General features: G+C 43.3%; 3 protein-coding genes and 2 long non-coding RNA genes across 6 annotated transcripts; 3 read left to right on the forward strand and 2 right to left on the reverse strand.

Annotated features, from left to right (window-relative positions):
* Nucleotides 1–8,112: 8,112 nt before the first annotated feature.
* LOC120688181 (transcription factor MYBS3) lies at nt 8,113–11,371 on the forward strand. The gene is made up of 3 exons (XM_039970362.1): nt 8,113–8,622; nt 10,111–10,319; nt 10,620–11,371. The coding sequence occupies exons 1-3, from the start codon at nt 8,352–8,354 to the stop codon at nt 11,082–11,084; spliced, it is 945 nt and encodes a 314-aa protein (XP_039826296.1). The 5' UTR covers nt 8,113–8,351; the 3' UTR covers nt 11,085–11,371.
* Nucleotides 11,372–13,589: 2,218 nt separating this feature from the next.
* Nucleotides 13,590–14,841, forward strand: LOC120688184. Its single transcript, XR_005680999.1, has 3 exons — nt 13,590–13,810; nt 13,887–14,005; nt 14,097–14,841. It is a non-coding gene; the product is annotated as an uncharacterized LOC120688184 (long non-coding RNA).
* Nucleotides 14,842–14,853: 12 nt separating this feature from the next.
* On the forward strand, nt 14,854–17,849 carry LOC120688183. Of its 2 annotated transcripts, XR_005680998.1 has the most exons (7): nt 14,854–15,713; nt 15,797–16,063; nt 16,193–16,312; nt 16,422–16,502; nt 16,753–17,052; nt 17,157–17,353; nt 17,467–17,849. It is a non-coding gene; the product is annotated as an uncharacterized LOC120688183 (long non-coding RNA). The 2 variants fall into 2 exon arrangements; XR_005680997.1 differs by having other exon boundaries at nt 17,157–17,849.
* A 598-nt stretch (nt 17,850–18,447) lies between these two features.
* Nucleotides 18,448–21,882, reverse strand: LOC120688182 (hexose carrier protein HEX6-like). The gene is made up of 3 exons (XM_039970363.1): nt 21,630–21,882; nt 21,132–21,457; nt 18,448–19,838 (listed from the first exon to the last, which is right to left on the reverse strand). The coding sequence occupies exons 1-3, from the start codon at nt 21,769–21,771 to the stop codon at nt 18,744–18,746; spliced, it is 1,563 nt and encodes a 520-aa protein (XP_039826297.1). The 5' UTR covers nt 21,772–21,882; the 3' UTR covers nt 18,448–18,743.
* An 846-nt stretch (nt 21,883–22,728) lies between these two features.
* Nucleotides 22,729–25,552, reverse strand: LOC120688185 (hexose carrier protein HEX6-like). Its single transcript, XM_039970364.1, has 3 exons — nt 25,238–25,552; nt 24,266–24,585; nt 22,729–23,996 (listed from the first exon to the last, which is right to left on the reverse strand). The coding sequence occupies exons 1-3, from the start codon at nt 25,371–25,373 to the stop codon at nt 22,905–22,907; spliced, it is 1,548 nt and encodes a 515-aa protein (XP_039826298.1). The 5' UTR covers nt 25,374–25,552; the 3' UTR covers nt 22,729–22,904.
* Between the last annotated feature and the right edge of the window lie 979 nt (nt 25,553–26,531).

A 26,531-nucleotide genomic window follows, 5' to 3' on the forward strand; every position in this document is an offset into this window, starting at 1 on the left:
CAAATATGTATACAAGATATCCGATTTGAGTATGAAAAATTATTACCTCAACATTAACATAATGTTTCCTGCAAAATTCACTACATAACATAAAAAAAAAATTGCAACATCGGCACTTGAATTTTGTAGTATGAGTCTGAGCGTCTGATTTTTCTTTTTTCGTGATGGATGTCTAATTCTAGCATTACCTTTAAAAATGATCCAAACGAGATCTAATTGTCATGCTCCTTGAATTTTGATATATTTTTACGCTGCCACCCATCTGTACTGGAGTCAGTTTATTAGGAGAGAGGAAACTTCTACATACAAATCTTGTCCATTTAAAAGTGCGCCATACAGAAAGTTATTCCCCTACGGTTAGGCTTGCAGAGTTGAAAATCAAATTATACCCACACCAATCCATTATTATGAGAGAAATTAAAATTATCCACTCTACTCCTAACCACCACCAGCACACACCAACGCAACCCAAACGTTTCAGCTCATAATGTAATAATTTATTAGCCAAATTATAGGTACAACTCAATAAAAATATATTTTCTAAAAACATTTATAGTGTAGGTCTTGCCACACTGTTACCTGCAGTCATCTCCAAAAAAATTCAATCAATTTCGATAAAATTTTATAGTGTGAAGGCGAGTTTTATTTTCAGGGTCCTGCTTTTTACGTAGAGCCCATGTGTATATCAACCCACACTGCTTTGCATAGAGTAGTTACTAGTCATATTGGGTCATCTCACACAAATTGCAGTCAATTTCGATATAATTTTATAGTGTGAATGCGATGTTTTATTTCCAGAGTCCGGCTTTTGACGTGAGGCTCACATGTAATTCTAGCCACACTGCTTTGCACAGAGTAGTTGCTAGTCATATTGAGTTATCTCCAACAAATTTTAGTCAATTTCAATAAAATTTTATAGTGTGAACGTCAGGTTTTATTTAAAGAGTCTGTCTCTTAACGTGGGACCCACATGTAATTCTAGTCATACTGCTTTGGACAGAATAGCTGCTAGTCATACTGAGTTATCTTCAACAAATTTCAATCAATTTTAATAAAATTTTATAGTGCGAACGTGAGGTTTATTTTCAGAGTCCAGCTCTTAATACAGGACCAACATTTATATATTGGGTGTGTTTAGATTTTTTTGGCGTAAATTTTTGGAAAAGAATCTTACTATTTCGGAGCACTAAATAAAGTCTATTTACAAAACCTTTTTGCACGGATGGGTTGTAAATCGCAAGACGAATCTAATGAGCCTAATTAATCCACGATTAATTTATAATTAGCAAATGGTTATTGTAGCATCACTGTTGCAAATCATTGGATTAAGTAGGCTCATTAAATTCATCTCGCGATTTACAACCCATCCGTACAAAAAGTTTTGCAAATAAATTTTATTTAGTACTCTATTTATGTGTCCAAACATTCGATGTGACATTTTTTGGTGTAAAATTTTGGGATCTAAACAAGGCCATAGTCATATTGTCTTGCACAAAGTATCCATTTCAGCTCATCCCAACCCGCATTTACATAAGCCCCACATATTACCTAATACAATCCATTTTAGTCCACTCAAATACACTCTATATCCAAACCCAACTCATTAAATATATTTCAATCCAACCCATTTGCACGGCTAATTACCATAATACTTGGTGTTCGCGAACAGTACTGCGGGATCAACAGACCCCTTGTGTACTATAGCTAATTTCAGTTTTAATCTTTCTCTCCGGAAGGGTCGTCCTTCGTTCTTTTTTTTGTTCCTTAACGAAAAACGTGCCGCGGCACACTCTCCGAAATCATAATTCTGTGTGTGGATTTGGTTTGACTTGACATGGACTGGACACACACCCAAAAAAAAAAACTGTCGATACAACCTAGTGCCGCAGCTGATTGATATGAAACTAGAGCATTTATAAAATATGGTTAATATCTTGATCTTGCGAGTGATCCTCCATCCACCTGCATGCTGCATCACACAAAATTATGTCATGACGATTTGGGGGTTGGCACGCAGCTTTCTCTCTACATGACTAGTCATGTATGCAATCTCCATCCCTTTTTGTAGCATCGGATGATGAGGATAATTACGCGTCACTCGGTCGCGACGATATAGACTCCTGATTTTTTATTTTGTTACGGTCGTTTTCTGGTCCACATATTTAATCAAGTATAATTTTTTCTTAATAAGAACAGGAAGCAAATTTAGGCTGAGAAGTCACTGTCAGCTCAAGGTGCCATACAATCTCCAGATTTTTGTTTATTATCTGAGGACAAATCTGCTAACCTTTTCCTTAAGTTATCTCCTACTACTTATCTGGCTCGTCTGCTGAGCTCCCGGGAAAGCTATTTTAATAGCAGTTCCGACTTCTGAAAAGATAACATTTTGGGTTTAGATAAGCCGTCCTTGCCTCTCGCTTGACGTGATCTGGTGGTACGGCGGCACACTGTTTGGAGGGATTGCAATGTCGGGTTCGGAGCCGATCAAAATCTATTGCCTTTGGGAGCTGTCTCATGGGTTGATCCCTTTTGATTTTGCAGGTTACTTCGGAGTTCAGACTCCCTGATCTCTATATGTTCCTGTAAAAGGTATAAAGGACCACGCGCTGCTCGTTTCAGGAACTGCATGCGCCTCTTGCCTTTTGTTTCCCATCGATCAAGCCTTGCCCGCACAGGAGCCTACACGGAGGCCCGCCGCGGGCGATCACGCGCTACTGGATGCTTGCGAGTTGCGACCGCGGGCTGCTGCGGTTTGACTGATCTCCTCAGCGTCCATATTTTTGTCGGCACGCGGCACGTCAATGATTTGATCGCGGACGCCGTATCCGGTGTGCGCACGGGTCGTGCCACCACGCCCGTCCCACCTAGACCAAGATTCCCAACCTCCATTTCCACTTGTGTGGCCGTGACGCCTGTAACACCCCTCAATTAGGAGTGAGTAATTAAGGTTTGAAGTTTCAAATTGTTTAAAATTGAGTCAAGAATTTCAAGCCACGTGTAAGCTTCTCCCTCTCTCCCTCTCCCTGTGCGTGGTCACCGTGGCCAAATTGGCCACGGCGCCGCTCGCATCGTGCGTCCCCGCCAAACCCCTGCTGCCGCGTTGCCGTTCTCGAGCCTTCTTGAGCTCGCCTCCTCGTTACCTCCCCTGCGTGCTTGCCGTCGTCGCCCAGACCCCGCCGGCCTCCCATGCTCGCGCGTGGATGCCGTCGCCGCGCACGCCGCACGCCATGGCCGCCGCCCCACCTGAGCCGTCGTGGAGCTTCCCCTTCCGGCCTTCCTTGACCCTGACTAACCACGGGAACGGGTTCCCCTTAATTCCGCAAAACTCCCGAGCCCCGCCGCCACCGTCCAAGGCCATCGGCCGGCCACCACCGCCGCACCTATTGCCGCCGGCCGCCCCTGCGTCATGGAGCCGCCCCTCCACCTCATCCCGGCCCGATTCGATTCCCAAGCTAGCTTCACCTCGCCTCCCCGAATCTCCCAGACCCGGCAGTCGCCTCCTAGCGCCGCCGGATCGTCGCCACCAACTAGCAGAGCCTCCGCCGACCGCCTGTTGCCGCTGCCCCGCCGCCTCCGGCCGTCCCAGCCTGCGTCAAGACCTCCCCGAGGTAGCTCTCGACCTCCTCTAGCTTTTCCCCAACTTTCCCCATGCCGCCGTTGAGCCCTGCCACCGGAATCGGGCCAGAGATCGCCGCCCCTACTCTGTTTCGCGACCAGGGACCTCGGCCAAGAATTTAAACAAGTTCAGGGGGTTATTTGCATAGCTATAGACTCAAATGAATAGTGCTGCGAAGGGTTGTTTTGCAATAATTGGCTGAAACTTTGAAAAATCATAGTAAATCATAGAAAATCAGAAAAATGCAAACTAAAATTTGTTGGATTCCTTGTCCTAAGATCTACAACTTTCCTTACAGGTTGATCTTCAGTTTCTAAATAGTTTTTGCTCTAGTTTAATTATTAGTTTAAGTGGTTGCAAGCTTTGAAAATGCATAGTAAATAGTAGAAAAATGGTAAAAATGTAAAACCAATTGTATTACCTTTGAGTTGGCATATAGAACTTAGGAAAAATATTTAACCTGCTGTTTGTTTAATGTTTTCATGATGTATTGATTTAATCATGGTTAATGCTTGTTTACGCTTGTCTATATAATATCTGTAGTTTTGGATGTTCAAAAATTATGAAAATTATGCAGTAGCTTACTCTTTGCATGTTTAGTTCACTGTAAAAATTTTAGAACCAGAAGCTATGTGCATGTTTGTAAATCTATTTTTGTTCTGTTTGTTTCGCTAGGGCTAAATTAAATATTTTCTGTTGTCAATAAATGTTGGCAAAATATTGTTGCATGCTTTATCAATAGCTCATCATGCTGGTAAATTTTGGTTGCTAGATCATGTCTTCAAGTTAAGTTTTTGCATTTGTTTAGTTTCTAGTTATATATTTCACTTTCCAAAAGTATTGCAAATCCATTCTTTTCTGCATGGTTTGATACATCAAGTATATCGTTTTGGGTGAATCATGTTAAATTTTGTTGGCTGGAAGGTTTGGCTAATTTCATGAATGGTGGATGCTTGCAGTGGTTCAATTTAAGTTAATTTGTGTGGCATGATTGATGTGCTTGTTATCTTCTATGAGATGCTTGAGTGATAGTTAAGTTAAATAGCTCTAGGTGCTTATGCTAGTATGTTGTACTTTTATGAATGCCTTGCATGTTGCACTTCCATGCATTCATACATATGCATTGTTGTATCTCATTTAGGTACGATAGATGAACCACGTGAAGGACGTGATATTGGAACCGAACACGAAGACGATGTTTGGTGGACATGTCCAGAAGAGGCAAAGAACTAGGAGTACATGCTTGGACCGGAATACTCGCCAAGTGAGTGTCATCTAACAAACACTGACCTAGTGTTAATCCTAGGCAAGCCCCGGTGCACATCCTATTATTTGAAATTATGATACCTATATATGTATTTATTACTTGTGCATTACGTTTCAGGAATTGAGTGGAACCCTAGTTGCATGATCCCTAGGTTTCCCTGAGTTATACTAGCATGCATAGGACGATAGAAATGCTATGCTTAATAGTTCTCGATAGAAGTCGAGTGCCTTCTTGCACTCGCGAGATATAGGATATTTAGAAGTCGAGTGATTTCTTGTCACTCGCGAGCTATAGGGCAAAAGTCGAGTAATTTCTGGTTACTCGCGAGATTTATAGTTATCTTTATATTCCAGTATATGAGTTATGGAATACAATATGAAATGATTGGAAATTTGAGACCGGACGGGGGAATGATGATGAGATATAGGTATGGCAACAGGACAGGGTTCCTGGGTGTCTTAGTCCCGTTCGAGTCGGTTGAGGACCGTACCCTTGTTAGCCCTGCTGATCATGTTTGAATTGTACTAACCGCATACCGGGAGTAGGAGGTAGTCGAAACCGGTAAGCCGAGTACTGCCTCACCTCGAAAGTACAGGACTCCAACTCACCTCCTGGGGTAGTCGAGTAGTCGCGGAGAAATGGGGTTGCATATGTTTACTTTTGGTGGTCTCACATTGAGCTCGGCTGACCATATGATGGTGGGGCGGTCCTGTAGTTCGAGACGGGGAGGGGAATGGTTGGTTCGTATTGTCCGACGGGGCAAATACGTGCCGTGTTGGTTAGGTTCACCTTGCAAGGTTAAATCGGATCGATTCGCCGTCAGTCGCTCTCGGACATGAGCACCTTGATCTCCGAGTCACATCGTAGTAAGGAAATGAAACGAAATGATATGATACATGTTGATGTTATTTAATCAATTATGTTTTCACATTGATTGTTATAGATCTGCAAATCATAGATGTGTGGCAACTTTATAACTATAATTTGGAGCTAAAATTTTGAAATTAAGGATATACCCTTAGATGCTTTTCTGCAAATAAAGCCACCAGCCAGAAAGCTTTGCATGTCTAGATATGTGGGCTATGTATACCCATAGTCGGGTAAGTCTTGCTGAGTATTAGTATACTCAGGGTTTGTTGTTTACCCTGTTTCAGGTATAGAAGCTAACCAGGATTCGCATCAGTGGGCTCGATGTGACGTCCTCACGTGTTCATAGTTATCGTTTTGTTTTATTGGTTTTCAATCAAATTTACTTCTCTCATGTCATATTCTCTTCCGCTGCTGTCATTTATTTTATGTAAATTCTAAATTTAAAGATGTTTTGTAAATATTTATGTTATTATCTAATTTTGTGAAATTATATCATGCTGGTACCGTCTGCGCTCGCCGTCGCGCGAGACTTCTGGTGTGTTTCGATCGGCTTGTGGGTTGAAAACAGGCTGTCAGGTTACACTTAATTAAGTTAATGCGTCTGATGCGTTCAAATGATGGCCATTACGCTTAATTAAGCCGTTTAACTTGGCGGTTTTGTCACAGCGCCGCACACCAACAAACAACAACATAGCCTTTTTTCCCAAGCAAGTTGGGGTAGGTTAGGGATGAAACCCGAAAGAAATAAGTTCAAAATTCAGGCATATTGATAGTTAGTCTCCAAGCGCTCCTATCCAAAGCTATCTCTTTAGAGATATTTCAATTCTTAAGGTCTCTCTTAACTGACTCATCCCATGTCAATTTAGATCTACCTCTACCCCTCTTTACATTATCGACCCGCTCAAGAAATCGGTTCCGTTGCAAACTTTCATCATTCCATGTCGCAGACAACATATCTTGTCACAAAATCGGACCTACCCATATGGCAAGAGGAGAAAGGAACAAATGTACAGCCCGAATCCGGAAGACTATGATATTTCAAATGTTTTCCAGTGGGATGATTCCAATCAAATGTTCATGTGACTGCATTCACTATTGGGATCATTATAACATTAAGGTAAGCATAGTAGCTAATAATTTTGCAAAGCTTTCGCATAATTCCCATCCGATTGAGTCAACAGCCGCTACAACCATCCATCCCCTTCAAGAGATCTCCATTACAAGACAGTACATGAAGTTTTCAATTCCTAATATTAAGCAAAAAGTTATATATTACAAAAAAAGTCGCATTTCATCGCGACGACTACTTGTCCCAGCGGCAAGAAATATGCCCTCCCGGGTCTTGAAACAGATGAGAAACGGACAGGACCGACGCGTGGTCTGCCATTCAGGGCCGGCTCATAGCTTTCAAAAGCTCCAGGGCGAGCCTGATACTACGGCCCTTTAGCCTAACTATTTTTTATTTATAATAGTAATTAAAAATAAAATAGATATTAATAAATAATAATATCAATATGAGAAACTAAAAAGGTAGAATATGAAACTAGAAATACCTACAACCTGCTAGAGCGCTAGTGCTAGCGCCAAGGCAGCAAATGTTCGCGCAGGTCACGGTGCCGCAACATCAGCCGGCCTGTGCGTGAGTGCGTCGGTCTCCGGTCTCCGGTGTCAGTGTCTGGTGGAGAAGGAGAACATCCGGTGCCGGCCCCCGGGCAAAAGCAGATGAAAACGAAATGGTGAACTTCGACTTGCGATCGCGGTGCAAAAGAGTGGAAGTTCGGAAGACCATGCGTTACTCGGACCCCGAGTGGATGTTAGGCAGGATGGGCCGAAAATAAGAAGTTAGGTAGGTCTAATATATCAATTCACGGTAAATATTAACAAATTGAAATATTTTTTTTAACATGGAACGATTTTTATATTGCTGGAACAATAAATTGTTTCAGGATAAAAAAATATTTCATTATGTTTGATAGTTTGATTGTCAGTCACATGTGTGACTCCTAATATTTACTGGAAGATCTACGTGCCTAGCTACGTGTCTGGCTGCTTGCTCGTATACTCCGAGTTAAACTAAATAATAGTACCTACGACATACTAAATGTTGTTGGGCCTCCCTTCTCTATGGGCCCCGGGCCGTCGCCCCGGCTGCCCTCCCCCTTGAGCCGGCCCTGCTGCCATTGCTCACCACACACGACGAAGTGGACAGGAAATGTGGATGAAATGGTCCGAGGACCCGGGGATGAAAACGAAACGAGAGGAGACGGGAGCACGGCGCAGCGAGCGGAGAGGAGCGCGCACGCGGGGCGCAACGCAAGCCGTGTCCACGGACAAAAGGCACCTTAACCAATCACCACTCAGCAGTTCAGTTAATCCGCCCCCTTCCTCTCCCCTTCCCCCTCGCCTCCTCTCTTCTCCACACACGGCTTCCTCCCCTGCCCCCGCTCCTCACCATCAGGCCATCACCACCAGTTCACCACCACCACCACCACCACCACCACCACCACTCCTCTTCCGACTCGCGCAGCCGCGGACCGAGGCGCCCGCGCGAGCCCTACCTGACTGCCGGAGGCGGGGGCGGCGCGGCGCGGCGCGGCGATGACGCGGCGGTGCTCGCACTGCAGCCACAACGGGCACAACTCGCGGACGTGCCCCAACCGCGGGGTCAAGATCTTCGGGGTGCGCCTCACCGATGGCTCGGCCATCCGCAAGAGCGCCAGCATGGGGAACCTCTCCCTCCTCTCCGCCGGATCCACCAGCGGCGGCGCCTCCCCCGCCGACGGGCCCGACCTCGCCGACGGCGGCGGGGGCTACGCATCCGACGACTTCGTCCAGGGGTCCTCCTCCGCCAGCCGCGAGCGCAAGAAGGGTGAGCGCATCCGGCGACCGATCTCTACCCTCCCCCTCCCCTCTAAATCTCTAATCGATCACCCGTCTCACTCCAAGCTGATGCGCCCATGCGGGACCCCAGATACTAGATCCTTCCAGTCCCAAATAGCTCCAAGCTTTCCCATTCATTTACCTGGTGTTTTGCTCCTTTTTTTTATGTATTTATGCTCAGTGATTAGGAGTCGTGTAAGCTCGGGAAATGGATATTCCTACATAGTACTAGCCCCTTCTGAGTTATTGGGGCAGCCTAGCTGCGAGAAAAGCATTAATAGTACTACGGCACTACCAGTACTGTTGTAGTTTGTACAAATGGGTGGATTTGGTACTACTTGGGTTGATGCATATGGCGCTCGAATTTGATCCGTTATTGGTACTAGGACCACCTGTGGAGGTCCTGACTCCTGAACTGTTTGATTGGATTATGGGGATGTTTCAAGAAGCTCAGCTCCAGAATTTTATTAGAATAAGGGGTATGGATTGTTCCAAGCAGTGGCATCAGTTTATTTGGGAAATTTTTTGAAAAATTGGTGATGCCGAAAGGCTGTAGGGGTATAGGCCACCTCATGAGGCAGGACATGCAGAGCAATATAAACTGATGCGCTAGCTGCTAACACATAGTCTTAGGTCTACCGTACATGTGCCAGCGGACAAGTCTTGGTGTAAATGCACTACTACACTGGGATGCAAACACTAATTATGCAGTGCCAAATTCAATCTGTCCATACTTAATAAGGAAACAAGTTGTTCATAGGTTCAGAGCAAAATCAAATGATTGATTCATGAGTACCAATGGTCTGCAAAGCCTGTCTGTCTTTAGTGTTGATTATGCTGCTGATTCTTGTGAGATTTTCTGAGAACATTGATTTCTAGTTCTTGGTTTATACTTGGTGGTGGGTGGTAGGTGTTTTAATGCAAATCAAGGGGCAGTTGTATTCAGATTATGCCAATCCTTTTTGGCTCTGTTCTGGTTTTCTGCTGTTTGACTAGTCCTTTATGTATCGATGGTACCCTCCCTATATGTTGTGTTTAATAGCGAAGTACTCCCTCCATCCAGTTTTCATGGGTGTATAAGGTTGGGAAAGCATCCAGTATTCATGGGTGCCTGGCTCGTTAATGCGTGGTCTGGCGGCCGTTGTATGGATCCATCGTTTAAGGAGTACTCCTCGCGGAGTCCTAGTTCTCTACCACACGCAGCACGCAGCACGCAGCCCTCTCTCTACTGTGACTTCCACATCTGATCGGTAGTTTGGTTTAGGGGGAATTAACACTTCCTTGGTCTCTGTGAAACTTGCTTATGCACCCATGAAAACTGGATGGAGGGAGTAGGTTGCTAACTTTTCCCATGCTTCATTTAGTATGCTGGTGTTCGTCAATTTCTGTTCACTGGCTTGTTGTAGCTTCGCATATTACTGCCTCGCTGCATTCTGGACTTTATATGCCATTTTGCTGATTAAGATTGTTCTGGTAGGTGTTCCTTGGACTGAAGAAGAACACCGGAGGTTTTTGCTGGGATTACAAAAGCTTGGAAAAGGTGATTGGCGAGGCATTTCTCGTAATTTCGTGGTCTCAAGGACACCCACTCAAGTAGCAAGTCACGCTCAAAAATATTTTATACGCCAATCGAATATGAGCAGAAGGAAGAGAAGGTCTAGCCTTTTTGACATGGTGCCTGATGAGGTAATCTGATTGATCTTATCCTTGATTTTAATGCATATTAATGCATATGTTGCTTGCTATGGCCTTTTTTTCATACTTATATATATGTGTAGTAGTTGCTTCATCACTAATTTTTGTGGCAATATATATCGTGTTACTTATGCTAGTGCAGTTTTTTCGATCTAATTCTTTAGCTTGTGTATTTCACGGAGCCATAGCCATGGACAGCTATGGCATTGTCCTGTCCTGAGGCTCATTAGGTAGTTCTTATTGTGCTTTGCATATAATTTAGAACTGAATTGTGTTCTCTTTGTTTTACAGTCAATGGACCTTCCACCCCTTCCTGGGAGTCAAGAACCAGAAGCCTCAGTATTAAATCAATCACCATTGCCACCACCTGTGGAGGAGGTAGAATCGATGGAGTCAGATACTTCTGCTGTTGCAGAAAGTTCCACAACTTCTGCTCTCATGCCAGAGAATCTGCACCCAAGCTATCCGGTGATTCTTCCAGCTTATTTCTCACCGTTCTTGCAATTCTCAGTTCCGTTCTGGCCAAACCAGAAAGATGGAGATGATCTGCCCCAAGAAACACACGAGATTGTCAAGCCTGTTGCAGTTCATTCCAAGAATCCAATTAACGTTGATGAGCTTGTGGGCATGTCGAAGCTAAGCATAGGGGAATCTGGTCAGGAGACAGTATCAACTTCTCTTTCGTTAAATCTGCTAGGGGGTCAAAATAGACAATCAGCTTTCCATGCAAATCCTCAAACGAGGGCTCAGGCCTGATCTTCAGCACACAAAACTGCATTAGGTGAAACCCTGGCAAAATAAGCTTTGCCTCCTTGGCTTTTTTTTTTCATATTTAAGATTAACCGTGCTCTGTAGCTTGTATCATGTGCTGTAAGTTATGCTATGTATGAATATATCTGTTATTTGTCTGGCACGCATGATATGACATTATATGTTAACAAAGTCATTAATGTTAGTGCTGATCTTCATGGTTGTAATGTTGTAAACTTTTTGTAAGAAAAGCGTTAGTCAGTTCTGTGGGCACAGTTCTCTGCCTGATGTTTCATGCATTGCTGAAGTTGATGCCGCCGGATCACTGGCCATTCTACTGTGTTCGTGATATTGTTCTGCTGATGTTGGTTATTCTAGCTGCATGCTTACGAGTTCATCCGTTTTAGCTGTTTGCTGCATATTTGCTACTATCTCGTTCTCGTTGAGTCAGTTTGATTAATATGTTTGCGCCAAGCTCAAACTGTTTGATTCTTCTGGGTATGTGCGCCCGGCACAATGTTTGATTCTTCTCGTGCAACATGCGTGTAGAATATTCTCTGAGATTCTACTGGGTAGCACCTTACCGTTGGATCCTGGTGGCTGGTGCTCTCAGGCTGCGCCTTTTCCTGGTGGCTTGCATTCTGCACCAACTATCCAAGTTTTACATGTGTGGTTGGTGACAACTGACAAGTGACCAGTCCCTTTCATGTTATCTTGGTCATCCAACTATCCAAGCACAGGACACCATGTCACTTTTTTGTCTTTATCAAAAGTCTCTCGCTTTGTGCGCGTTGCAGGCTGCTAAAGGCTCCAAGAATAATCAAAGATTGTTTCACCAGCAATATCAGTCCCGTCTGCAACAGACATGTTATCTAGATCCATTTTCTCCTTTTTCGCGGAATCGAAGTGACTTTCTCAGTGCTCAGTAGTATCTATATATATTTGTCATAGTGTCGACCACTGCTGCCATTCGTTGAAGGAAGAGAAGAGTGAACATAAAGCAAAAACGTCAGCTGAAAATCGAAAACACGCATCAGACAACTAGAAATGTTGATCAGAATCACCACCATGTTAGGTAATTTCTTTTTCCAAGTGCTTCGGTAGCACCTAAGATCCTGAGTTCGACTCCCCATGGGAGTGAATATTCTAGAATTTAACAGCATTATGCTTTTAGCGGTAGGTGACGTTTCCGTCAACAGCGAGGTATCCGTGGTGACTTCATCAATCTCGAGGATTTGACGGCTCAGTCTTTAAGAAAGATGCACATAAATATTTGCCGGCTTAGTCTTTAAGAAAGATACATATAAGGATTTGCCGGCCCAGTCTTTAAGAAAGATGCACATAGAGGTGTGAGTACACGTGCATTGTAAGTGTCTGAGCTATACTGTGTAATCTAAAAAAAATAACTTTTTTTCCCGTTTGCAGCTACATCAAAAAGAAATAGCAAGGTTGTTTCTATATTCCTGTCAGATATATCTTTTCTTGATTCTTACCATTTGGAATGGCCAACTATAACAACTGACAACAACAGACAGGTCAATTGTTATATATTTACATACAATCCTATATTTTCCTTGCAGGTTTGATCACATACACTCCAATAGTCCAATTAGGGAGGAGCTGCTTGAAAGGGCTGTGCAGCGAACAACGGAACTGAGGAAGAAGCATGAGGAGGCTTGGAAGGAATATGGTTGCACGATCATGTCCGATGGCTGGACTGACACAAGCCGGCGTCATCTCATCAACTTTCTTGCCAACAGCCCAGCAGGGACCTTCTTCCTAGGCCCAGTGGACGCTTCAAGTGAAGTAGCCGATGCACAAATGTTAGCAGATTTATTGGAAAAGCAAATTGATAAGGTTGGAAAGGAATATGTTGTGCAGATAGTCACAGACAATGGAGCCAATTTCAAGGCAGCGGGAAGGATTCTAATGGAGAGGATCCCTCATTTGTTTTGGACACCTTGTGCAGCACATTGCTTGAATGTGATGATGCAGGACATTGGGCAGATAAAGGAATTCAACACAACTATCAATATGGCAAAGAAATTGTCCAGATTTCTGTACAAGCATGGAAGGCTTCTTGAGTTTATGAGAAATAAAATAGATGGAGATCTTGTCAGACCTGCTGTGACTCGCTTTGCTACATCATATCTAACTTTGGCAAGTATGCTTCAAAAGAGACAAGGTTTGAAGGCTTTGTTTGTTAGTCCCCAATGGAGTAGCAGCGCCTGGTCCAAATCTGCTGAAGGATAGCAATGTGAGAGAATTGTCCTTTCAGCACCATTTTGGACAAAAGTGCAAAATTGCCTAAAAGCTTCACAGCCCCTTCTCATTGCTCTAAGGATAGCAGATGGAGATGAGACACCAGCAACCCCTGAGATTATGACAGCAATGGAAGTGGCAAAGAGCACAATCAAGGAGGACCTGAGAGCCAATAACACTTTACTTAAACAAGTAATGGACTGCTATGATAGGAGGTGGGAAAACCAAATGGAGCAAAACTTGTATGGTGCAGCCCTATTCTTGAATCCAGGCAAGTTCTTTGCCATAAGGGAGAAGGACAGGAGGCAAGCTACAAGGCTAAGGTCCATGTTCAATGATGTTTTGTGGAAGATAGTGTCGGATGATGATGAACAGTGCAAGATTAGTAAGCAAGCTGATGATTATGAGAGGTCTGAAGGTGATTACTTCTCAAAGCCTATGGCAATAAGAGAGAGATAACAAGAATCCTAGTAAGTTCATTCCCTTCAATCCCTGCCTCTTGATCTGCTTTGTAGCTCCTTACCTTAAATTGTATTTTCCTTGCAGTTTTGTGGTGGGGATCATATGGTGGCCTAGCATATGAGCTCCAAAGTTTAGCAAAAAGAATTGTGAGCCTTTGTTGTTCTGCTTCTGGATGTGAACGTAATTGGAGCACATTTTCTCATGTAAGTACCACTGTACTAGTACAAACCAATTGGAGTTTGGTGGCTATATTCCTTGGACACTAATCTGATTTTGCATTGTCTATTTGTTCAGGTCCATACCAAAAAGAGGAACAGATTAGAGCACAAAAGGTTGAGCAAGCTGATGTATGTTAGCTACAACCGGAAGATGTCAAATAGATTTCAAAAAATTAGAGAACTTGGCTCCAAAGCAAAGAAATCCAACCCTCTGATTCTTGAAGAATTTAATTGGGAGAGTGAATGGGTTGATGTAAATTCTGATCCAGTTCACACAGGAGCAGCAGCAGATGGGGATGGCAACGTGCTGACTTGGGGGGGCAGATGGATGAAGCTATTGGTGCAACTCAAGGTCTCCATGATCGTGGCCTGAAAAGGGCGGCTGCTGCTCGTTCTGCTGCTGCTGTTAGCCACACTTATGCTAGGAAGAAGCGTCCAAGGAGGGCAAATGCTACTCAGGATATTGCTGAACTGAATGACAGTGATCAGGAGATGATGGAGGTAGATGCACCAGGTGACCAGCATGGTGTATCAGATTCAGAATATACAATGGAGGATGGTGAAGATTCCAGAGGACCACCTGATGGATAACAAGAATTTCAATTGAATGAAGCATTGCTTGATTAGATGCATGGCTGGGCTGTCTTCTTTTGAAGTTTGCTGCTTTGTTGAATTGTTGTGTGCTGATGTGTTGTTCAGCTGAAGTGTTCAGCTTATTATCAACTTATCATTTGAACCTATTTATGTACTGAATGTCTGAACACTGAACCTATTTAGCTGTCTAATTGTCTATGTAATATGTATGCTTTGCTGGTTGCCTGTTGCCTTGGTTTAGTTGTGTTCTTTTTAAATTTTGAATTACTTGCTCACTTGCTGTAATGCTGTTACACATTTAATTTCAGCTACTGACTTCAGTTTTTCTCTTTGTAATTACAGTTTCAGCAGCAGAACAGCAAGGATATGGAGTGTGGGACAAGAATATGGAGTTCTGGACAGTTCAAACATCAAATCTCACAAGTGTCACCAAACTGACTATCATTGTGATGTTCCTGCTTGCTATATAGTATATAAGTACATATACATGTACATATATGTCGTGGGATGTATAGGACGACTATAGCGACGACTAGGACCGACTAGGGTCGACTAATCGACCTGATCGACAACTAGTCGCCTTATCGGTGCCATGGCGACTAGGTTCGACTAGACGACTGTATAACATTGGCTTTTAGACCTTTTCATGCTTAGCTAAGATGACTCTTTTGTGGTGATTAGTGCTAGCTTTTTGGTGAAACTCTTAATTGGGTCTTTGGATAAGTTTTGCTTCTGCTTGATTCTGAGATGTGCTAATCTTTGTTGAATCATCACATGCTTGGTCAAGTAGAGTTTTCGTGGTAAGTTTTGCTTGAATTGTTGGCTTCCGCTAGCGGGTTTTTGGCGTTTCGGCTAATCTTCGGTGTCCGCTTTGTGTCGATCTTTTCCTAACCGTTCCTAAAGTAAACTCGTCACTTGTTAGCGTGTGTTGCTTTGCGGTTAGAAGAGAGGTGCATCGGGTTGAATTTGGGATATAAGCCTTGTTCTTTCGGAGAATTTTTATCGGCTCCCATTCACCCCCCCTCTGGTCGCCTGTCCGGTCCTTCAAAGAGGCATACTCATTTCTCTAAAGGAGTTCTTTACTGTTCTTGAGATGCTTGTAAGTGTATATATTGGTTTATCTCTCTATATATCATCCCTTTAGTAATCTTTTAGACTTCTTATTTATTTGCATTTGTGCAGCTTGGTTATATAGCAGGCAATCTCTATGTGGAAGTGGTTTCCGGTTGGCGTTATATGTATGCCACCAGTACACCATTATGCCTCATAATGGGAGTCGGAATGTGCTGGTTACCCTCGTCACCTAGGTGGCTCCTGTTATGTGCCATACAAGGGAAGGGAAACCTACCAGAGACATGGCCCTCTCCTTTACTTAGGTCTCATTCAACTTTTGAAACAGTGGGCGAGTTCTTCCGAAGAAATCATCCAGACCACTGTCTTGGTCAGCAGGTACATGGCCCTCTCCTTTACTTAGGTCTCATTCACCTTGTACATTCTTCTCGGTTTTGAACCAATCACAAGTTATGGTTGTTGAGAAATATGGTGATTAAAAAGGCAACCTTGCTTTTTTATGGTCAGCCTGTTTACAACACAAATTGATAAGCTCAACTTGTTAAGAAAAGGGAGAGGCTTCAAAACTGGTTGGATTACTATCAGCTGAAGTTTGAAAGGCATCCTGAGAAAAGACCAACTAGACGGGTAATTTTTCAATGTTTCTTCTGCTGTTTCTTTCATTTGCTCATGTACCAAGTTCTGTTATTTTGTTTGCAAGAAATCTCTGAGCATGTTGATTTTTCCTGTGTTTCAGACAGGATGCCTTGGTTTTTGTGGCAGGGAAGTGGATCAAATCGACTACTACCGGGCTAGAATCAGCGAGCTTGAGAGGAAGGTGAGTCTGCAGTTCTTGATGATATGATTCATCATCAATGATAAACAGTTCTATAAATCTGTGGACTGGACTTTGGGGTCGGATGCATATCTCTGGTTATAAATTTCGTCATTATCAAAACAATTACTAAAAGGAAAAAGTGTAAAATACCCTACTGAATGCTACTAGTAGTATTGTACGCCATGAAAGTCCTCTTTATTTTCTTGCATATACAATCTTAACGCTCTGTTTACTTTTGTGATATGTTCAGGTGGCATCTGAGCACCAGAAAGTTCTCAATGACCCAAAAGCTATCATGCCTGTTTCTTTTGTGACGTTTGACTCGAGATGGGGCGCTGCTGTGTGCACACAGACACAACAGTCGAAGAACCCAACCCAATGGCTGACTGATTGGGCTCCTGAACCGCGGGATGTTTATTGGCAGAATCTTGCCATCCCATTTTTCTCTCTCAGTATCCGCAGGTTTCTGATCTATCGCATTTGTGCAATCACTTGCCAATCTTGAGGGTCTTGAAAAGGTTGCTCCATTTCTGAGGCCGGTAATAGAAGTGTAAGGTTTCTTTCCCTGTACATTGTTTCTCTTGCCTGATGCCAACAACTAAGATGGTCTATTTCATGATTTTTTTTCACATGGTTTTCTTGTTTGATTTGCAGAAATGTGGTAAAATCCTTCCTTCAGGGGTTTCTTCCCGGTTTGGCTCTGAAGATCTTTCTCTATATCCTCCCTACAGTTTTAGTGATCATGTCAAAAGTTGAAGGCTATGTATCTTTATCATCGTTGGAAAGGAGGACTGCTTCGAAATATTACTACTTCATGCTGGTGAATGTATTCCTTGGAAGCATAATCGCTGGTACAGCATTTGAACAGCTATACGCTTTCCTCCATCAGTTATTATGTGATCAATCAAGAACACGGAGAAATTATAATCGAATGGCCATGGCATACACATGTTTTTTTTTTCAGAGATCGTCTGCGCCACTATATCTATGAAGATTCCATTCTGTAAAGGCTGGATGTGCAAGTCTGAGTGCTGGCTTCAGAAGAAACTACGTAAAGTTGCACTCAAGGAACACAAGTGCACCAAAGGAGGGATCAGGGGCAGGTGTCACTGCCTAGTTTGTAAAGATGTGCCTCGTCTTAATTAATTTGCAAAAAACGGGGCAAAGCCATCATCATCGTAAAGGAAGAATCAATTAGTCAAGTTGTCGTCACGTCCTGTGTCAGCAATGTCTTAGAAATTTATAAGATAGCTAGTAGTCTCTGGTTAGTTACTCTTGGCATATGCTAGTGTGAACTTTCATTCTGAAATATTTGGTTCAATAATACTATTGCTTGGTGTCTAGCTAGTTTCTTGGTTCATTATTGCCATTTGAGAAAAAAATGCTCATTATTGGCATTTGGTTTTCTTGACCTCGCTCTTTCTTGGCCTCACCTCACCGTACCCTGCAGAGAACCGGCTGGCTCGGGCAAACAAAGAAAAAACTTTGCTTTATTTCGACTAGGCAACTAGAGTGCATCGTGTGGTGGTTTAGGCCGCCGAAGAAACAGATAAGCCTCATGCGCATGGTTTTGATTTCATTTTTCATTTGCTTTCTAGACCAATGATACGTCATATTCCATAAAAAAAATCAACATTTGGACGGCACACTCTCTTTTATTTCTCAATTGAAAATTGCAACAGAATAAAACTGAGTGAAAACATAGAATGAGAAATCAACTGCATTCCCACTGAATTAGTGTTGTACTTAGTGAAGTATGAGATCCTATGATGAATACTGTAACCACTGAATTAATGTTATACTTCGTGAAACATGAGATCTCATTATAATGGGCTTCACATCGTATATGGGAACACAAGCTTTGGCATGGCTGTAATGAAAAAAAAAACATTTCCTTTTTGTTCGACCATGATTTGGTATAGCTAGGTAATACAAGGATCATCCGTTTTGGGGTATTTCCCAGTGTTTTAGGATTTTCTTTTTGAAACGGAACCAGCAGGAGAGTTACAATATTTTAGTATTTGTTGACTCTCAATTTCTCTAAATCTGCTTTACAGGGGCACGCTTTTTCTCTCTATATATACGGATGTTTCTAGTGGTCAGTTATAGGATCTGACAAGGGCAGCAAACTAGTAGCAAACACTAGTTACATACAATCATACATTTACATCTGCTAATGGTAATCCCATACTATATTTTCTTTGCAGATTTGATTAAATGCACCCGCAATTCAGAAAAGAACTACAAGCTCGGCAAAGCTGTTTCCCCTGATTTTGCTTGTTTCTTCTCCACCTTCTCCCCTACAATCTTCTTCCAGAACCAGTGCCTCGACCAGACCTGCTCCATCTGCTCCATGGGCAGCTTCTTTGTTTCCGGCAAGAACAGATAAACAAAAAGTGTCATCAAGCAGATCCACCCACCAAATACAAAGAACGTCCCTGACTTGATACCACAAAGAACCTCAAGAAAAGTCTGGCCGATCACGAATGCCATCAAGAAAACCACAGCAACAACAATGCTCTGCCCTGCGGACCTGATCTCCAGTGGGCAAACCTCAGCAGGGACCAAGAATGTAAGAGGGCCCCATGACCACGCAAAGCCTGCAACGAACACACACATTGTGATCAACACTAGGTATGCATACTCATTGTCCATGTCCTCAGAGTCCTTGAACTTTGCAGCCAATATTGCACCAACAGTGAACTGCGAGAGGATCATCTGCACACCGCCTATAAGGAAGAGCTTCCTGCGCCCAAACCTGTCAACCACCATCATTGCTATGATGTTGGCAAATGTTGCGCATAGGCGTGTCACCACTGAGGAGAAGAGGGACGCCCTCTCCTTGAGACCGATTGTCCTGAACATGACTGGTGCATAGAAGTTCATCACATTGATCCCAGTAACCTGATTGAAGAATGGGATCAGCAGTGCTACTACAAGCTGCGGCCTGTACTTTCTCTTGAATATGTTTCTGAATGGATACTGTGTTGTCCTTGAGAGGTTACTAGCAGAAACCAAGTCATCAAGCTCTTTTTGGACTGAGGTTGTTCCACGCAGCTTCTGGAGCAGGATCCTTGCCTTGTTGGTGTCACCATCGCGTTGGATTATAAAGCTTGGTGTCTCAGGAAGGAAGATCACACCGATGGTTAGGAACGCAGCAGGGAGTGCTGCCATGGACAGGGATATCCTCCATCCCCATCCTGCTGTAATTTTTATAACAAAATAGTTGAGGATGTTTGCAAAGAGAATGCCAAGGCTGATGCAAAGCTCAAAGCCATTGTTGATTGCCCCACGGTATCGCGGCGGCGCCATTTCCGACAAGTACAATGGGATAGACTGCAAATACAATTTGCATATTACAATATTAGCACAGTTCTGTTTGTACATCAGGATAAAAGGAACTATTACTAAGGCATCAATCTAGGCATCTAGTACACGCTACAGGTGAAGGAATTATATCTAATGCATAAATTCAACATGAAACGAAGCTTGATCACCCTTGTTTTCTTTAAAATATGTGATTATATGGGACAGTGTTAAGACCTTTCATCTCCTTTTAATTTCTCTTGCAAAATGTGAATTTCTGAAGATTTACTGTTTTTTCTACTAATTATTAAGCAGTAAATGTAACCAGCAAGTTGAAACTAGGAGTGAAAATGGAAATCTCACTTTTACTTTCCAGCATTATTGTATCTCTACTTGATACATATCACTTTATCTCTCCAAAATTTCAAGGTTCGAACATTCTTTGAAAGCAAAGAGTCTGTAAGGGAGCGCAGATAGATGGACACATGAGTACTTGTCGGATTCTGGTTGATGGGTCAATCGATCCATCAACAACAATGACACTTGACAAACATGTCGTTGCTCAAACTGTCTATTACTGCCAACTTGTGAGCTGGAACAAATCACACCCACAAGAACCCTCTATCTTTAGTCACTCAGTCCAAGTCAACGAAAGACTTGACCTGTCTACAGAAGGTTGCTTCTCAAGTCTGATACTGGTTTCATAGCCAGACACGATTTTCTGCGTTCATGCCAGATATGCATGCACAACCATTTGTGTTTCTAATATTCTAGAGAAGTGTACTGAGGGTTTGTTTAGATCCCAAAATTTTACACCCAAAAAGGACACATGCATGAACTATTAAATAAAATCTATTTACAAAACTTTTTTGTATGGATGAGTTGTAAATCGCGAGACGAATCTAATGAGACTACTTAATCCATAATTTGCAACAATGATGCTACAATAACCATCTGCTAATTATGAACTAATCATGGATTAATTAGGCTCATTAGATTTGTCTCGTGATTTACAATCCATCCGTGCAAAAATTTTTGTAAATAGAGTTTATTTAATACTTCAAATTAGCAAGATTCCCTTTCAAAATTTTTTGACAAAATGATCTAAACACACCCTGATTTGTTGAGCTATATAACATGTCGTAAACAATTCAAAGTCTTTTTTTACTTATATTGCACGTTCTTGACCGCATCCAGTGCCTGTGTTTCCTTCAAATCTGAATTATTCTGCAAGTCTGACAAAAGAAGTACTGCTCTACTGATTTATGATTTCTTGAACTATATCTGTGCCACATCACACACTAATAATTCAGCATAAGTTACCTGATTAGTGAATCCCAGACCAATTCCGAGTAGGATTCGGTTAAGGATAAGCATGGGAACATTTACAGCTGCGCCACCGAACACTGAGCCAGCGACGAAGACGGTGCCACCGATGAGCATCGACACACGGCGGCCATACCTCCTTGTGATGGAAGCCGCAACGAGAGTTGCGACAAGGCCAGCAACGTACAGGGAGGACGTGAACAAGGTGAGGAGCTCGCTGTTGAACTCGCAGTAGTGGCTCACTCTGGTGTCCTGCGCCTGACTCTGACGGTAAACCTCCGGGAAGAACCTCTTCAGGAACGAGTCCATTGAGGTGACACCACCTATCACACGCACGAGCAGTAGGTGAACAGTGAACTTCGACGAAAATTTAATTGGAATCCGCGCATAGAATTGATGACATTATGAAACGTTCACCAATTCCATTGACGAGAGAAATCAGGAAAGGGTTGATGTTGCAGCAGAAATAGTGAGGAACCAGCAGGCAGGACTGACCGGAGATGCCGAGGTCGTAGCCGAAGAGGATGCCGCCGCTGCCGGCGACGACGCAGGACAGCAGCACGAACGGCGTCACGCGGCCGCTGTATCCTTCCCCGCCGTCCGCCGGAGCGGCCTCCGCGAACGCGCCGATCGCCATCTGCGAATCTGTCCTGCCCCGGCCGCCTCCCTCGCTAGCGCCTATCCAGCTTCAGCTTCTCCTTTTTTTTATTTTTCGAATAAAGTTTCAGCTTCTCCTTGGCAGGCGGAGTGGTCGAGTGGAGTGCAACGGCTAATAAATACAGTCGCTGCTCTAGTGCTGGCAGTCTAGTCAATTATTCCGCGTCGTGACCTCTTTGACGGCTTTTTATTATTATTATTATTATTATTATCAGACCTCTATGAATACTTTGGGCCTTTTCTCTTTGATTAGCAAACATTAAACATGTGGATTATCATTAGTTGGGCCAAGCCCACGAAGGTCTCTAGAAGAAAAAAATGATGGGCCAGGCAGTATAGAATACCAAGTAGGCACTGGCCCAACAGTGCGATACGATACCAAGTAGGCACAGGCCCACACCCCCCAGGCGTCGCTTCCGTAGCCACCGCCGCCACGACGGCCACGACGGCGGCCGGCCAACCGCCGGCGGTGGCGGAAGCCAGAAGCGGAGCGCGCGTCGCACCACTGCTGCCGCTCGTCCTCCCAGCCCTGCATGTTCCGGGCCGAATTCGGGGCCGAGACCACGCCATGCAGCTACCGGAGGTAATCTGTACAGCTTTGTGCGCACTTCTTCTGGCTGCGAAAAGCACGGCATTTGCCGGGATTAAGAACGTTTCTCCATAAGATCAATTTCTACTGCAACAGTAATCCACAGGCCTGTCAGGGAAAACTCGAGATCACCTCTAACCTCTTGAACTTTAACTAAACATTCACCCTGAAATATGGCTTTATTCTGTTGTTTTGCATCTGAACTGAAGGGACTATTAGTAGCATATCTTTGTCTTCATGTTGATAAATGGTTTCAGGATCATCAGCATATTAGCTACTTTTCAAATTTTCCAGCTGAACATGAAATATATGACATGGGTATTATCAACATTAGTGTTATATATATATTTCTTTTGTTTTTACTATTTGAAACCAGCTATAGGACCGAGACCAACGGGAATACGCAAGCAAAGTACAGTAGTTCATACAATTAATGCACCATGCAATTTACATCTCGTAATTAAAACCCTATACAGTGTTTCCTTTGCAGGTTCGATCAAACACAAATCCATTCAGAAAAAGAACTAGGAGCTTGGCAAAGCTGTTGTCCCTGCTTGTTTCTTCTCCTCTTGTTCTTCACTCACAATATTCTTCCAGAAGCAGTGCCTCCTCCAGAGATGTTTTACCTGTTCCATGGGCAAATTTTTTGTCTCCGGAAGGAACAGATAAACAAATATAGCCATCAAGCCAATCCATACACCAAAGACAAAGAATGTCGCGGACTTGATGTGGCAGAGGACCACAAGAAATGTCTGGCTGATCACAAATGTCATCAAGAAAGTCACAGCAACTACAATGCTCTGCCCTGCTGATCTGATCTCAAGTGGACAAACCTCTGCAGGGACCAAGAATGTGAGAGGCCCCCAAGACCATCCATAGCCTGCAACAAACACACACATTATGATCAACACTAGGTATGCATAGTCCTTTTCCATTTCCCCATGGTCCTTAAACTTTTCAGCTAGGATTGCACCCACAGTGAACTGCGACAAGATCATCTGGATACTGCCTACGAGGAGAAGCTTCCTACGCCCACTCCTGTCGACCAGCATCATGGCTACGATGTTCGCAAATGTTGCACAGAGGCGTGTGACAACTGAAGAGAGGAGGGATGCGTTCTCCTTGAGACCGACTGTCCTGAACATTACTGGAGCATAAAAATTTATTACATTGATCCCAGTGACCTGATTGAAGAAAGGGATCAGCAGTGTTATCACAAATTGTGGCCTGTACTTCCTCTTGAATATATTTCTGAATGGATATCGGGTTGTCCTTGAGAGATTGCTAGCAGAGACTAAGTCATTAAGCTCCTCCTGGACCGAGTCTGTTCCACGCAACTTTTGCAGAAGGATCCTTACCTTGTCGGTGTTGCCATCACGCTGTATTATGAAGCTTGGTGTCTCAGGGAGGAAGATTGCACCCATGGTTAGGATTGCAGCAGGGAGCGCAGCCATGGACAGAGATATCCTCCACCCCCACCCCGCTTTAATTTTCACAACAAAATAATTGAGGATGTTTGCACAGAGAATTCCAAGGCTGAGGCAAAGTTCAAAGCCATTGTTGATTGCTCCACGATATTGAGGTGGTGCTATTTCTGACAGGTACAATGGGATTGACTGCAAGTGTAATTTCATAGAAAGATGTTCGGTTATTAGTACATTCCTATCATGAAGTTGCTGTGCCCATTTCCTGAATAAAAAACCAAGATTTATATAATTAAAAGCTTTTTTACTTAAAATTGTGTGTGGTTGATTAAGAGAGTGCCTTGATTTCCTTCAAGTCAGAAGTATTTTACAAATATCCGCCAAGATTACTGTTGTTATTGATTTATGAATTCTTGAACTATATATGTGCTATATTAATTTCAGTACTCCTACAGGGTTACCTGGTTAGTGAATCCCAGACCAATTCCCAGTAAAATTCGGTTGAAGAGCAGCATGGGAATATTGACAGCTGCACCACCAAACACTGATCCTGTGATGAAGAAGGTGCCGCCGATCAGAATGGATGCTCGGCGTCCATACCTCCTTGTGATGGATGATGCAACCAGAGTAGCCACAAGGCCAGCTATGTACAGGGATGACGTGAACAGGGTGAGGAGCTCGCTGTTGAACTGGCAGTAGTGACTCACTTTGCTGTCCTGCTTCTGGCGGTACACCTCGGGGAAGAACCTCTTCAGGAATGAATTCATTGAGGTAACACCACCTGTCAGATGCAAAGCACATGACATGAATTTTAAGGAAATTTGGGATCCACGCATAGAATTGTGGACATTGTCAAATATTCACCAAATCATGAATAAAAATAAAAATAATTACAAGCACGAATTGTTTCCACCGTTTTTGTCATGAAAAAAAATGGCAGGTATTGCCAAGTTTCTTGTCCACTGCAGCTGATAGACATAAGACATGGCCAACTTAAAACAAAATTTCATGGACTTAAGTTTGCAAAACTTGTACCATACTAATACTAGCTAGATGATCATGCACCAAAACCACATTTCTTACGCCTAGCACTGCATATGAAATTAACCTGCATTAGTACTACTTTCTTCTAAATCTTTGCTCCCATTTTCTCTGCGCTTCGAGGTTTTCTTCTTAACGAAACACATGCTCAGTTATAATTGTGGGAAAAAAAACTTCTCAGCAATTACATGCACTATACAGGTTAAATAAAAAGCCGAGCTGAAATGGATTCCGCACATCGGTGCACTGGTCCGGAGTCCCCAACCGAGCCATCTCAATTAATCAACCAATCCTGCATCCTGATTTACTAATTACTACTGATGGCACTACCGAATTGCTGCAGATAAAAACAGTTGAATGAAGTGGGCAATGGCCGGGAGCCCAGGACGAACCGGAGATGCCAAGGTCGTAGCCGAAGAGGAAGCCGCCGCAGCAGGCGACGATGCAAGACAGCAACAAGAACGGCGTTATGCGGCCGCCGTACTCCACCCCGCCGGCCGCCGGCGCAGCAGCATCTCCGATCGCCATCGATTGATGACCAACGGCTTTTGCTCGAGCTCCTACCCTCCTGGTCTCGGGCAGGTTGCGTCGTGGCTTCGTGAGCTGGTTTATTGGTCGAAGTGCCACACCGGTAGTACTTAGTAGTAAACTAGTAGTAGTGGCTAGCCATTCCAGTATTCCATTTCCGGTGGCTGCTGGCGTGTGCGCATTCGCCGAGTCCGCTCCGGGAGTCCGGGCTATAGCCTATAGTGACCTCGGCAAGCTAAAAGATTGGACTCGTTTTCATTATTATCAAATGAACCTCTCAGCACACTTGTATGCAGCTTCATCACAACCAAGCATTTTGAACTTTTTCTCTCTCATAATTGATCCAGCTGTCAAGTGTATTTGGAGTTTTTTTTCATCCACAGTTGATCCAGCTCTCAAGTGGATGCAACTGAGTTATCAAATAAATCCTTTTTTGGATGATTTTATTCTTGTGTACGTACATGTGGACACTCACCCTTGTTTTTTGAAAATCCAGTCACGTAACGTTGTACAGGACTTCTGGATTTGAAAGGGTCATTTCTCGTGATATTCAGCACTTTTGTTTTTCTATTTATTTTATCTCTCGTGATGTTGATACTGAAATCACTGAAGTTGTGTTCGTACATAGGTACTGAAACCACTACATTAAGAAATATCATTGGAAGTCTACTCCGGGCGAGTGGCCTAGGCACGCCTGAAGATTTGACGATTTGTGTTAGAGAGGATTTTACTCTTGAGTAGATACATATCAACGCTGAACTCTTTTTTTTTTTGGAAATTCACGTGAAACTCGTGAAAGCCGCTTAACATTTTTAATTACCTTTTAAACATCACTTTCGTTTACTTAGCAACAATTACGTTTCCAAAAAATTACTCCAAGCTACGAGCTTCATCCTATGCACTGAGGAGGAGCACCTATTCGACCACAGGGCAAGATCTTCACTACATCTTCTTGAGATCATCAGGTTCGTTTCATTTGTATGCTGGAATACTTTCGAATTTCTGCATTTCCAAATATTCTAGAGAACACAAGTAAGAATTGTACTGCCAACTCTACGGTTGTTTTCCTGAAAAGGGTTCACAGCCCAAAGCTAATCAACTCCCAGAGCTGCAGGGAGGGATGTGAAATCTAGGCCGATGAAGGACCAAAAGCTTTTG

This window comes from Panicum virgatum, chromosome 9N, assembly GCF_016808335.1.
Source record: "Panicum virgatum strain AP13 chromosome 9N, P.virgatum_v5, whole genome shotgun sequence".
NCBI lineage: Eukaryota > Viridiplantae > Streptophyta > Magnoliopsida > Poales > Poaceae > Panicum > Panicum virgatum.

Coding starts and splice junctions, on each gene's coding strand:
- LOC120688181 (XM_039970362.1), top strand. CDS start 8,352: ATGACGCGGCGGTGCTCGCACTGCAGCCACAACGGGCACAACTCGCGG. Junction 8,623..10,110: donor CAGCCGCGAGCGCAAGAAGG/GTGAGCGCATCC, acceptor TTGTTCTGGTAG/GTGTTCCTTGGACTGAAGAA. Junction 10,320..10,619: donor TTGACATGGTGCCTGATGAG/GTAATCTGATTG, acceptor TTTGTTTTACAG/TCAATGGACCTTCCACCCCT.
- LOC120688182 (XM_039970363.1), bottom strand. CDS start 21,771: ATGGCGATCGGCGCGTTCGCGGAGGCCGCTCCGGCGGACGGCGGGGAA. Junction 21,458..21,629: donor CTACGACCTCGGCATCTCCG/GTCAGTCCTGCC, acceptor TGCGTGTGATAG/GTGGTGTCACCTCAATGGAC. Junction 19,839..21,131: donor GTCTGGGATTCACTAATCAG/GTAACTTATGCT, acceptor TTGTATTTGCAG/TCTATCCCATTGTACTTGTC.
- LOC120688185 (XM_039970364.1), bottom strand. CDS start 25,373: ATGGCGATCGGAGATGCTGCTGCGCCGGCGGCCGGCGGGGTGGAGTAC. Junction 24,586..25,237: donor CTACGACCTTGGCATCTCCG/GTTCGTCCTGGG, acceptor TGCATCTGACAG/GTGGTGTTACCTCAATGAAT. Junction 23,997..24,265: donor GTCTGGGATTCACTAACCAG/GTAACCCTGTAG, acceptor TTACACTTGCAG/TCAATCCCATTGTACCTGTC.